The 12,368-nt window shown below is 48.6% G+C and overlaps 2 protein-coding genes and 1 long non-coding RNA gene across 3 annotated transcripts in view; 2 read left to right on the forward strand and 1 right to left on the reverse strand.

The window, feature by feature from the left end:
• Positions 1–768: 768 nt before the first annotated feature.
• PEX10 (peroxisomal biogenesis factor 10) lies at positions 769–4,059 on the forward strand. The gene is made up of 6 exons (XM_018079313.2): positions 769–796; positions 921–1,049; positions 1,486–1,892; positions 2,622–2,797; positions 3,091–3,226; positions 3,695–4,059. The coding sequence occupies exons 1-6, from the start codon at positions 769–771 to the stop codon at positions 3,764–3,766; spliced, it is 948 nt and encodes a 315-aa protein (XP_017934802.2). The 3' UTR covers positions 3,767–4,059.
• A 520-nt stretch (positions 4,060–4,579) lies between these two features.
• On the reverse strand, positions 4,580–11,490 carry RER1 (retention in endoplasmic reticulum sorting receptor 1). Its single transcript, XM_018079495.2, has 7 exons — positions 11,358–11,490; positions 8,368–8,453; positions 7,754–7,858; positions 7,211–7,310; positions 6,646–6,724; positions 6,404–6,539; positions 4,580–5,653 (listed from the first exon to the last, which is right to left on the reverse strand). The coding sequence occupies exons 2-7, from the start codon at positions 8,446–8,448 to the stop codon at positions 5,564–5,566; spliced, it is 591 nt and encodes a 196-aa protein (XP_017934984.1). The 5' UTR covers positions 8,449–8,453; positions 11,358–11,490; the 3' UTR covers positions 4,580–5,563.
• A 376-nt stretch (positions 11,491–11,866) lies between these two features.
• The window catches only part of LOC108640865, an 87,518-nt gene continuing 87,016 nt past the window's right edge, over positions 11,867–12,368 (forward strand). Inside the window, exon 1 of the long non-coding RNA XR_001921556.1 lies at positions 11,867–12,006. This is a non-coding gene — a long non-coding RNA (uncharacterized LOC108640865). The remainder of the gene's footprint in view (positions 12,007–12,368) is intronic.

The following is a 12,368-nucleotide window of genomic DNA, read 5'->3' on the forward strand; positions in this document are numbered from 1 at the left end:
GCAGATCCTCAGAAGTTACCGTGGGACCATCCCATTCCACAGCCCCTTTCCCGCGGGGTTTTTCCTTATGCAGGCGCGCCCTCTATTGTTGCGCTACATAAAAGGCCCCAGCGCTTCCCCTTGATTCCATCGCTCCTGCAGCTGCGGAGGGAACCGTCCTACAGGAGGGAACAATCCTACAGGAGGGAACCGTCCTACAGGAGGGAACCGTCCTACAGGAGGGAACAATCCTACAGGAGGGAACCGTCCCCGGCGCAGTTTGTGCCGCACCCGCTCCCAGCGGGACTGCACCCGCCCGGGAGCCCTCGGGAGCTGCACTTTGAGACCCCAAACACCTCACACTTCCCTTACCCTGTGTTAGGTGCCCCTTCCCCTCCCTTTCCCCTTTCTTCTCTCCTTTTCCCGCCCTTTTCCCCTCCCCTTTCCCCTCCTTTTCCCTTTCCCTCTTTTCTCTCCCCTTTTCCTCTCCCCTTTTTCTTTCCCTTTTTCCCCTTTTCCCTCCCCTTTTTCTTTCCCCCTTTTCCCCTCCCCTTTTTCTTTCCCCTCCCCTTTCCCCCTTTTTCCCTCCCCTTTCTCCCTTTCCCCTCCCTTTTTCCCTCCCTTTCCCTTTTTCCCTCCCCTTTCCCCTCCCCTTTTCCGCCCTTTCCCGCCCCCCCAAGCCCGCCGCGGTGACGCGATATCCCTGCGGCGGCGCGCGGCGCTCCGCCTCCGGGGTGCCGCGGGCCGCAGCCGCTCGGGCCGCGCGCCGTGTCCGTCCGCGCGGGGGCGATGGCGCCGGCGGGCCCGTGCGCGGCTGGTGCGGGGCGGGCAGAGGACGAGCTGTAACCGGCCGGCTGCGCAGCGGGCCGGCACCGCGCTGCGGGCTGGCGGGTCATGCCGGGGGGCGGAGGGGCGATGGGCTGGTGCCGCGCCCGGAGCAGCGGCCCCTGGGCCGCACGGGTGGCGGTGGACAGCGCCCCGTCCCGCAGGTGCCCGGCCCTGCTGCACGTGGCGGCGGGAGGTGGAGCTGCTCTCCGATGTGGCCTATTTCGTGCTCACCACGCTCTCAGGTAACCTTTGCTACCAGTTTTTGTCATTTCTCTGTCGTTTCTCCCAGTACGTTACAGCGGCTGTGCTGGGGATCACCTGCCGAGGCTGCTCCTCGGTTCTCTTTAACGAGGGGGTCTGTTAAAACACCTTTTATTAAACGTGAAACCACTAAACTGTCCAAGCACTTTATCAGCACAGATTCATGTTCTTCTAAAAGCAAAAGCTTTTTACAAAAGGGCTGTCTGACACCATGACAGGTACCCCACTTTAGTCCTCCATCCGCTGCTGATACCGATGCTGCAGATGCTGATGTAACCAAAACACTTGTTAAACATGAAAAAATGCAATTATTTCTCAGAGTGCAAAGCCTGCTGAGCTGTGAGCTGAGCAGGCTGTCCCCACAGACGGATCCTGCAGTTGCCATCTCACCCTGGTCTCTGTTGCACATTTACCCAGGGTACCAGACTCTGGGCGAGGAGTATGTGAACATCATTCAGGTGGACCCCAGCAGGAAGAAAGTGCCCTCTCTGCTCCGCCGGGCCGCCTTCATCTCCCTGCACACCGTGGTGCCCTACTGCCTGGAGAAGGCCCTGCTGCACCTGGAGCACGAGCTGCAGGAGGAGGGTGAGGAGTCCCGGAGCCCCGGGAGCAGCCCAGCACCGGCACTGCCCAGCAGGACCTTCCTGCGCAGCTGGATCCGCAGGCGGCTGGGGCAGCTCCCGGAGCAGCAGAGGAAAACGGCCTCCCAAGCTGTGTATGTCCTGAAACAATCCATCCCCCTGCTGCACCGGCTCCACCTGGCGCTGTTCTACATCCACGGCACCTTCTACCACCTCTCGAAAAGGGTCGCGGGCATCTCGTATGTGAGTGGCGTGTTCCTGGTCCCGTGTGTGAGTGGCGTGTTCCTGGTCCCGTGTGTGAGTGATGTGGTGTCCACAGCCCTGCTGTGGCCTCTCCTGGGATGCCACGTGTGTAACAGGGATAGGGATGTGGCTGTGGGTGATTATAATGGGAGGGAAGTTTTTTGCATCCCTGCAGTCGAGAGGTTACGGGTAATAAATGTGAATGTCAGAAGCTGTAAGTTCTGACCCTGTGTAACTTCAGTGTGTCTGCCACAAATACACCAAAAGTGAGAAGGGACTTAATAAACCCGCAGGAAATAATGAAATATAGTTCTGAACAAAAACCAGTGCACATTTATAGAGCATTTTTCTGTAAAAAGAGCTTAATTTTGTATCTTTGCAAAAAACCCCATCAGCCACTGGCCCAGAAATGCCTATAGACACAAGACTCCTCAACAGTTCCCAGTGTTGGTGTGGAAAAGAGGTGTCTGACTGTTTGCTCAGTGACACAAGAAAATCAAAACAATTAAAGCTGCAGTTTTGATGGACAGACAGACAACTGATCCTGCATAGCCAGCAGCTAAGTCCAGGCTGACTGAAGGTGATCAGACCTCCTCAGACACAGCAGCTTGAGAAGCCCTACAAACATGTCAATTTTTTGGACAGAAATGAGAATCCCAAATCAAGTTTATTGAAAGAGGGGGGGAATAGTTTCATAAAACCCCATCTCTGTTTCTGTGAATCCCACAGCTGCATTTTGGAGGACTGCAGGGAGAAGATCAGAGTGTCCGGACAAGTTACAAGTTCCTTGGAATAATCTCCCTCTTCCATCTCCTGCTGACCATTGGAGTTCAGGTGTACAGCTTCAAACAGAGGCAGAGGGCGAGGCAGGAGTGGAAGCTGCACCGCAACCTCGCCCACCAGAAGTGAGAGGTGGCTTTTACTTACTAGGAAAGAGGGGGGAGCAGTGGTGGGAATGGCAGAGCTGCCACGGACAGGGGGAGCACGGGACTGACACACTGATTTAAGTTAGAACTTGATGTTATGTTTAATTAATTAGCAAAGTTAATTCCTAGCTGTTTTAAGCATCTCTTAGTTTTCATGCTTTGGTGGTTCTGAGCAAGGGTTAGTACCTGAAGATGGTGGTTACTTTAGGATGGTGTTACCAGCTATCTCTCCCAGGCAGGCTGCATCATTAACCTGTGACTCTGTTCATTAGGAACACGAGCAAGGACAAGGCTCCTGGGCGCCAGTCCCGCTGCACCCTGTGCTTGGAGGAGCGGAGGCACAGCACAGCCACCCCCTGTGGGCACCTCTTCTGCTGGGAGTGCATCACTGCCTGGTGCAACACCAGGGTGAGTGCAGGGACAGGCACACACTGCTGAAATCTCCACCTGAAAACACCCCTCAGCCTGGCTGTTGTACCCCTTCTCTCACTGAGGCACCCAGAGTTACCAGGACATGTTTACTGAAACAGAACGACCAACATTACATTGGGAAGGTTACATGTAAACATTTATAAACAGGGGGATTATATTTATAAATATATAAAATATATTTATAAATATATGAATTTTATATAAATAAATAAAAATATTTATAAATACATTTAAATAATATATAAATAAGCTGAGCAGCTTAAACTGGGCCAGCTCAGAGTGCTTTATGTGGCAAAAGCTCGTACCACAAACAGGACTGGAAAAATGGTTTGTGAATTTTGGATGCTGATTATTTTCTAAAAGTAGCTGAAGTTATATTTGGATGCCTTTAAACTTTTCAGTAGAACTATTTGGTATGTCCTGTATCTGATCTCTTTTCTGCAGGCAGAGTGCCCACTGTGCAGAGAGAAGTTCCATCCCCAGAAGCTGATCTACCTACGGCACTACCAGCTGTGAAGGACAAACCCATCCTGGGCCCTGGCAGGGCCTCAGCTCCCACTCTGGACTTGCCACACAGCCCCAGCTGGGCCAAGGAAAGGCTTCAAGGACCTGGAAATGCCCATGGCAAGGTGGCACTTCAGTCCTGGGTTGCAAATAAAGCCCTCTCTGCCTCTAGCCTTGTCTCTTTGGATATGGTTCCTGACCATATAAAAATGTGTTTCTAAAAAGTGTTGTTAACACTCAGCTGTTCAGAAGGAGTCATCCCAGTTGGGAATTTTAATACTAATAAATGTCCTGGTTTTCTCCCTGATTTCTCCATATTATTCAGAAACTCCAGCAAGCCTGAAAACAGCTTCTCCAAGTCAGGGCTTTCACCTTTTTAGGCAACAAACCACATCCACGACTGGTGCTTTTATAAGGCCTGTTCTGGATCCTGTTTCCATAATTTTAAGTGTTTACATTCCTAGTTTTCACACTGCTAATAAAACAAAACACATGCAAACAAACAGAAAGCAACGGGTCAATGTGAGCTAAAACTACCTGTCATGTTCCCAGGACTGCTGAATTCCAGAGCTCCACAAAGACTTCACTTGACAAAACCAGAGGAAAAGGTGCCTACATCTATTTCCCAATTAGGTGTCTGTTGAAGCTGCCACTGTTCTCCATTCAGAATCTTCAAAAAGCTGATCTTTTCCTACCTTCTGCAAGTGAATGGTCCCTGAGGAGTTGGAAAAGGCATTGCATGAAGGTAAGTTGAGGGTAACCATTACTGAAAAGGAGCCATAAATGCTGTTAGATCAATAGATGTATATAAAGATAGAGAACAAGTAAAGGGGAACACTGTCTTTTAATAAATTTTGGAATTAAAAAGTCACTTAATAAAACTGCAGTCGTATCACATGAAAAAGTTTACATGCAGGTCATTTATGTCTTATTTCCCCCCCCCCCCCTTATAAAATGAAAATCTGTGTTAAAACCCCCACCACTGTCTGTTCTGGCCAGTTTGGGTACTTTCTGTGGGGCTGCATGAAGTCAGCTTAAATTATTCATGAAACCATTAAGTACGAAAGAAACTCCAACTAAGAACAATTAAAATATATATTTTTATAATTCCAGGTCCTCAAAGGAAATTGTGATAAGAGTTTGAACAAAGTTCTGAGTCATCACGAAAGAGCCCAATTTTAGCATCTGCTCGGAGATGGAACAGTGAAACTGGCATTGAAACCCAACACAAACGAGTTGCTTTAGAAGCTAAAGGAGTATTTTTTTTCCCCTACTGCAAACCCATAATTTAGTAGATTTCTTATTCCTACCTATTGGGTTATAACTCAGTAATACCATGCATTTAGGAAACTGGCTTAAGTTCTGCAGCTATTTAAGTCTACTGAAGGTTTCTATGAGAACAGCATCACGTGTGCCAGCTTACACTTTCCTCCACAGATGTGCCCAGCACTTCAGGGTGATGGTGAGCAGGAGAGCTACGTAAAAACATCCAGCTCTAGGCCATTAACCTCTCCAGTGCAATGGATCTTGAAAGGAATACGTTAGCCCAGATCCGTGGGATTATCCAAAGTTTCTCCAACTTCTTCCAAAAAAGAGAATAAACTCAATGCAATTTGGTTAGAATGCCAGTTTCCTCAAGAAACTGAGCTGATACTTCAGATAAAAATAGCAAGATCCTCGTAAAATGAAAATTCAACTGCTTTGTCACCACTCTGTTAATCATTTTATGAAGAAAAAAGGCATTGTTACAATGGCTCAAAATCGTTCCTTTAGTGAGCAGTAGAACTGGTCAGCAGGGTGTTGCTCCCTCTAGCTGGCAAAGGTCTTCCCCACATCCTCCTTCCCTTTGTATTTCCTCTTGCCATGTGTGAAGGGTATATATCTGTACTTTATCATGTGCTGCAAAGAGAAAACATCAAGTGTTGAGGCAAGAAACTTGGGGAATATTTAGACACAATGTTTTATAATGCACATCGTCCCCTAGAAAGGCAGTTCATTCTACACCAGTTTAAATCCAAACAGGTGTATGAGATCAGCCTCACAAATCTCAAATCTGGGTGTACCCAACAACTCCTACAGTACAGTGAAGGTCACTGACTGAGGGACCACAGGAAACTGGGCAGAGCACAGAGGAACTAATTCTTTACTACCCTTTAATCTTAAATTTCCCACTCAAATCACAGTTTCTGTCCAAAATTCTGAATGTCTGGGAAAAAAAATAGCTTTTTAAAATGCCAACAAACCATAAGTAACTTGTTAAAATGGTCAGGATGAGTTGTCTCTGTTCTGCTTCCTCTTTCCCTCACCTACTTTCTTGCACCAACTTGTCAGAACTTCCCTTTTCACCCATCAGAGATTGTACCACACCTCTTCATTAAAAATAGCCACAGTTAGGACAGGAAGTGGATGAGAACCTGCATAAACACCTGATCTTGCATTCTAAAATCAAACCCTTTTGAAAGTGAGAATAAAAGCTGCTCAGAGCTGCAGATGTACAGCACAAACAACTCATGTCCAGGTGCTGGCTGCTGGAGTTGCTGCAGGACCACGAGTGTGTGCAGCACATTTCCCACCAAGGGCACGGCCAGGCTGGAACAAAGCTGCACCTCCTGCCCCCACAAAAGCTGCTCCCTGTTGCTGGGGGGTTACCTTGATTTGCCTCTTCATAGTGATGCAGAAGAGCATGATGAAGTACATCACCAGGATGGGCCAGAACACAGGCACGTTGAAAGCCTCGAAGAACGTACACGCCATGGCAACCAGGATTCCTTTGGTGGCAGAGTGCCTGGAAAACAACAGCCACAATCAGTCCTTGGAGCCCAGCTACCACTCATTAGAGGCAGGTATTTGTATTTTGCAAAGCCAGAGCATGGGCAGACGGATCCACTCACCAGAATTTGAATTCTGGGAGCCTTCTAATGAAAGGCCGAAATTCTTCGTTTTGCCTTGTAGGTAAGGAAGGACCATCATCTGAAAATAACAGGGAAAAACCAAACCACAAACCCCCTCACAGTAGCTTTCCACACTATTCAGACTCCTGATTTTTTTTTACTTTTTATCTTAAAAAAAAACCCTAAAAAAATGACAAAATGAATCCACACCCAATTTCCACTGCTACACTTAGATCCCAGTCACAGTTTAATGTAACTAAGCACTGATTCCCCAAAAGAAAATAAGGAACAGAAATGAGTGCCAGGTCACTATGGGGAGAATTTAAGTCACATAAAGCTCCTTTCAGAACACAGAAAACTAATACAATATGGAATATGTTCAAGTCCCACGCAAGAGAGGACAAATTTTATGGTAACTCTTGATGTGAAGCTGCACAGATTTTTTCCAAGTCTAAAAAACACAACGTCCTGCTGACATTGCACATCTTTACAGACTTCATCAGCCCAAGGGGTCTGGAAGTTTGGCTAAGTTCTGAACTGTGGCAAAATGAACTGTTCATCATACCTGAGTCTTCCATTAGAGAGGGGTCTACCTTTGGCGACAGGAAAGCTATGAAGAGGTTTAGGTGGTAGATTCCCAAGGCATATGTCACAATGTACCAACCCTGCACAGGGAGGAACAGCCATGGTTAAAGTCTTCCTGAAAGACACTTGCTGATACTTCTTTTTTAACAAGATTAAACAACCTGGGTTCTTTGCTTCCTTGAGAAGCTTTTCTACCTCCTCTCCTTAACTGAAAGGTTTCTGGACTAGAATATTAACAACATAAAAATAAAAATATTAACAATTCTGACAATATTAACAATATTAAATAAAAATATTAACAATTCTCACCTATCAAAACATGTCTTAGAACACAAGAGGAGTGCAAATCCCTCATGTACACAAGAGCTGCTCTCTCTTCAGGTTATCCAATTTACCTTCTACCATGAGCTAAACGACACCACACGTGGTTCTAAAGTAACACCACACTTCAAAAATACTCTTAACAGGACACACAGGCCAGGAGTGATAGTAAAAATCCCTTGGCAGTAAGTGCAGTGCTCACCTGCAGTAAATAAACTCTAATCATGTAGATAAAGCTCAGCCCCAGCGTTACAATCCATCGCACGGCCGTGTAGGGGGTGGATTTGTCTAACCAGGACTGGTAGATCTGGGAGGAGACAAAGGGACACGTGAAATACAGGAGGCACAGTGAGCACAGTTCATCACAGGGCAGCACTGGCACAGAGAAGCCTTTGGGAAGACTATTTTGGGAAGGGCAGTAATGTGAAATATCTGTATTCTTCATGAATAAACTGAATCACACATCACTGTACTTTGAAAAGTTCCGTGTTTTTATGAAACCCCTAATGCTTGGGGCATTGTACAGCAATTTAATATTTCTGTATCTCATGCAAGTTACTTTCCTTAAGATCAATTTGACCTGAAATCTGAAGTCACTCCTTGTTTTTGACAACATATATTTTCACTGTGCAACGTCACACATACACCCCTTAAACATTCCAGTAAGCTATGTGTAATATTTATCAGTTTTTAAAGGCTTCAGAAGAAATCTGAAGATTTTAGCATTTTAACAACTCATCCAAAAAGTAATGAGCTTAAGGAGCCACAGTGAGATCTACTCCTAAAGCAGTCAGAAAAATCCTTCCCCAAACCAACCTGTCCAAGTCTTGAGAAAAACCTATAGACCACGGAGGGTTTTCCATGCACAGACTCCCCAATGCTGTCCCCTTCTGACATGGTGGCTGTGGAAACAAAACATGGGACACAGGGAACACTGAGACCCAAAATCTGAGCTCAGAAAGCTTTAAAGCACATTCTCTGAACCAGCATTTACACACAATGTTCTTTGGGCTTGCACTGTTCGAAACAAGTATTTTGAACGAAGTATTCTCAAAGAGGGGACACTTATGCAAAAATGAATTAATTTTTTCCTAAAGTAATTGTCCAAGGCAGCAAAGAACAGGGTGTTTTACAAAGGCAAGACAGGATGCAGTCCATTCTGGGAGGGAAATAAAGAAACCCATAGAGAAATGCAGGAAGGAGCCTGGTTGGACACCCCCTTGCTAAGGCAGAGGCTGAGTTACAACATCTAAATGGTGAGACAGGACCTGCAGCACCTCCCTCCTGCCCCCTCAGTCTCCAAAGGCAAAGAACAAAATCAAAATAAATATACATATATTTTTTTTAAAGCTGCTTTGGATTTTAAGTGCTCAGTAGCCAGACAGTGAACAAGGAAGTTCAGGACTGCACATCAGTGCTTTCAGCCTCTGCCAAAGCACCAAACCCAGAACCTTGCTCACACTAGAAAGAAGGCAACGACTTTCTCTGTCTCTTGAGCATGAAGAGCTGAGCAGTAGCAGGAAAGTTTTCTGCAGGAGCAAAACTGTGCAGTCAAAGGGCCCGAACTCAAGTAAAAACATCAACCAAGGGGGTTATTTTTCAGCCCACGCTTCTGCTACCGATTTAAGAGCTTTATTTTCCTTATCAGTTAAGGTTAACTGGGTTGTGCAGCTCCCTTCGAGGTACAGGCCAAATAAACTCGATTCTAAACAGAAACGTTTTGCCACATCACCGAAAGCAATCCCTGACACTACTTCCTGGAATCCTCAATTGTGGGTGGGACTATGTAGCCCTGGGATACTGGGAGCACTTTCAGCCCACTCAAGAGCCTCAGAGGATAATAAAGCTGTGTGGAACATAAATAAATAAAAAAACCAGTACATCATCTTAGATGCTGCAATATGAGTGACTGCTGCAGAAAATTTGAGACCAAGGACAATCTGGGGAGGCACAAAAAGTTGTGTATTTTTCCTGCAGACATCCGAAAACTACATCCTATGGAATCATTAGGAAGTAAAAAAAAAAGAGTCCTGCTACACTTCAAAAGCTAAGGGGTTTCATCAGGAGGCTCCAGGAGCTGAGTCCACTTTAATTCAAGCTAGAGTTGAAAAGAAAAAAAGAATCAAACAGAAACTCATACAATATACAGATTTTTCCACTACAGGCAAAAGGAAGTGATTATTCCTCTCCCCACTCTCTGCAGGGCAGAAGTTACTCAGCCTTCTCAGCTGAGCATCATTTTGGGCTTTATTCTGGTTTTCTTTTTTTTTTAGAAGTCCTGAAGTATCAAGGACTGTAACCAAAAGATATTCAGCCTATTGACCAGAGACCAATGAAAACTCTCACATTTTCAAAATTAATTGTCCAGATACATCCAAATATAGCAAATATGGGCTACAGGCAGACCTAAGGTGACAGTGTTGTAAATGCCACCCTGTGCAGAGCAAGTGGAAGATCAAGATGTGAGGCTCCTGAAGGCTTTCTGCTGCAGCAGGGATTTTGCTGGGTGAAAAAAATTATATGTGATTATGTATGACTGTTTCTCAAATACACAGTTCTTCCAGAGCAGCCCAAGAAACACAACCAGCTGACACTGTTCTACTGCAGAGGGGCTCTCTACAGTTCAGAACACTGGGGTTTTATTGGTTTAAGGGAATAATTAATATAACCAGTTGCAATCATGGAATGGTTTGGGTGGGAAGGGACCTTAAAGACCATCTCATGCCATTCCACCCCCTGCCATGGGCAGGGACACCCTTCCACCAGCCCAGGTTGCTCCAAGCCCCATCCAGCCTGGCCTTGGACACTCCCAGGGATGGAGCAGCCACAGCTTCTCTGGGCAACCTGTGCCAGGGCCTGCCCACCCTCCCAGGGAAGGATTCCTTCCCAACATCCCATCTCTCCCTGCCCTCTGGCAGTCTGAAGCTGTTCCCCCTCGTCCTGTCCCTCCAGGCCCTTGTCCAAAGCCTCTCTCCATCTTTCTTACAGATGTAACATAAATTCACTGTTCAGCACGAGGAGCTGTGACAACCCTTCAGCACAGCCAACAATCAGAAAGTCACACATTAATACAACAAACGAGTGAATAGGTCACTGCCAGCAAAACTGAGGCTGCTGCTAAAACTAAACCATGTTAAAGGAGTTTCCTCTGCTGAAAACACCAGGCAGGTGAAAGCAGGACCTTAATAGATGACCTTTTCACCACAATTGTTATGGTAATGTCGCTACAAACATGATCGCTGAGTGCTCAAAACCAGAACCTGGGGCAGTAAAAACATTCACTTTCTGCGGTGACACACAGACGAGCCGAATTTCCAGAGAGCTCTGATTATGTGACAGGTTTTTCTTGAAGTTAAAATACAAACGGAGGACACCGGCAGCAAACCCACACTCCTGCTCGCACAGCCTTCCTTATCTCGTAGAGGAAACACCTTCGAAGAGCAACACACTCGAGGGATTTACTGTAACAGGGTGAATGGACAACCACGGGGCACGACCACGCTGGTGGCACAGCTTGGGTTTTTCACGCTAAAAAAAGACACTGTTTCATTTTATCCGTTCCGGCAGCAGCCGAGCAGCACCTGCGGCTCCCGGGGACTTCCCCGGCCTGGGCTGGGCTCAGCCCGGTCCAACGAGCGCGGGAGCGGCTTGGAGCGGGGCCGGGCGGACCGGCCCGGGGAGGCCCAGCCCGCGCAGCCCCCGCACCCCGAGGGCCGCTCGCCCCGGGCTCCGCCCCCCCCAGGCGGGTCCCGGCCCGCAGTTGCCCGCCGCGCCCCGCAACAGCCCCGGGCGGCCTCAGTACTCACAGGCGGCCGAGCCGGTCCTTCCTCCGCTCCCGCCCCTACCACACACCCGATATGGCGGCCCGTCGGGACGCGCTTCCGCTCCGGGGCTGGGGTGGGACGAGCCCGAATGCGGCCCCGCGGTTGGCCCCGGGGGCAGCGAGGCGGTCCCGGCGGGGAGGCGGGAGGCGGCGCGGGCGTGAGGGCGGGCGGGACGGGCGGGGGACAGACGGGGCGGCACCGGCGGGACGAGCGCCGACCGGGCCCGCCCCGCTGCCTGAGGGGCGCCCGGCCCCGCCCCGCGCCGGCGCAGCCAATGGGGAGCGCCGCTGAGGCGGCGCGGCGCGGCCAATGCGGACGGCGCGGGGGGCGGGGCTGAGGCGGGGGGCCGGGCCCGAAGCCCGAACGGAGCGATCCCGAACCGAGCCCAGACGAATTAAGCCGAACTGAGCCGAATGCGGCCGAGCTGAACCGAGCCCAGCCGAGCTCAGCCGAACGGAGCCCGACCCGAGCGGAACCCGAACGGAGCCGAACAGAGCCGAGCCCGACCCGAACGGGGCCGAGCGGAGCCGCCCTCACGAAATGAGGCGAAAAGGTGTTTAAGGGATTTTGAAGTTTTAAGGATTTCAGTGTGTCATTCCATGAACACGTGAACGCTTAGGAATGAAAATCGGTAGGAGAAAATGAGAAACAGTTGTTAGAGACAGAGGTGACACAAAAAGTCCCCACACGCGCTGTGGTGGGTTTGTCCCGTTGCCACAGAAACACTGACAAACAAACGGGGGGGGGCTCGAATTTATTACAGTTTATCCTCATTTATTCCCCTCTCACTGCTCACGGGCTGGTCTGTGCAGTTCTGTACCTCCGCTGGGCACCACTGGGCGTCTCCCCAGCACCTCTTTTGGGGCGGAATCCGTAAATTCTTCAGGCTCAGTGGCTGCTCTGGCACCGCAGCACTTGGGACTAAAGTTTACACTCAATATGTGCTCAAAAGTGACAACAAAAAGTCCTGACACTCCTGAATGTTGATCTAAT

The sequence above is a fragment of the Manacus vitellinus genome, unplaced genomic scaffold (assembly GCF_001715985.3).
Source record: "Manacus vitellinus isolate BGI_N305 unplaced genomic scaffold, ASM171598v3 scaffold_46_pilon, whole genome shotgun sequence".
Lineage (NCBI taxonomy): Eukaryota > Metazoa > Chordata > Aves > Passeriformes > Pipridae > Manacus > Manacus vitellinus.

Bases quoted from the DNA above. Each gene is read 5' to 3' on its own strand.
- RER1 (XM_018079495.2), bottom strand. From the start codon at position 8,448: ATGTCAGAAGGGGACAGCATTGGGGAGTCTGTGCATGGAAAACCCTCC. The intron at 7,859-8,367 runs GTTGGTTTGGGG...GTCTCCTCCCAG, and splicing joins TTTTCTCAAGACTTGGACAG to ATCTACCAGTCCTGGTTAGA. The intron at 6,725-7,210 runs GTATGATGAACA...TGTTATTTTCAG, and splicing joins CTCTCTAATGGAAGACTCAG to ATGATGGTCCTTCCTTACCT.
- PEX10 (XM_018079313.2), top strand. From the start codon at position 769: ATGGCGCCGGCGGGCCCGTGCGCGGCTG. The intron at 1,893-2,621 runs GTGAGTGGCGTG...TGAATCCCACAG, and splicing joins GGGTCGCGGGCATCTCGTAT to CTGCATTTTGGAGGACTGCA. The intron at 3,227-3,694 runs GTGAGTGCAGGG...TCTTTTCTGCAG, and splicing joins CTGCCTGGTGCAACACCAGG to GCAGAGTGCCCACTGTGCAG.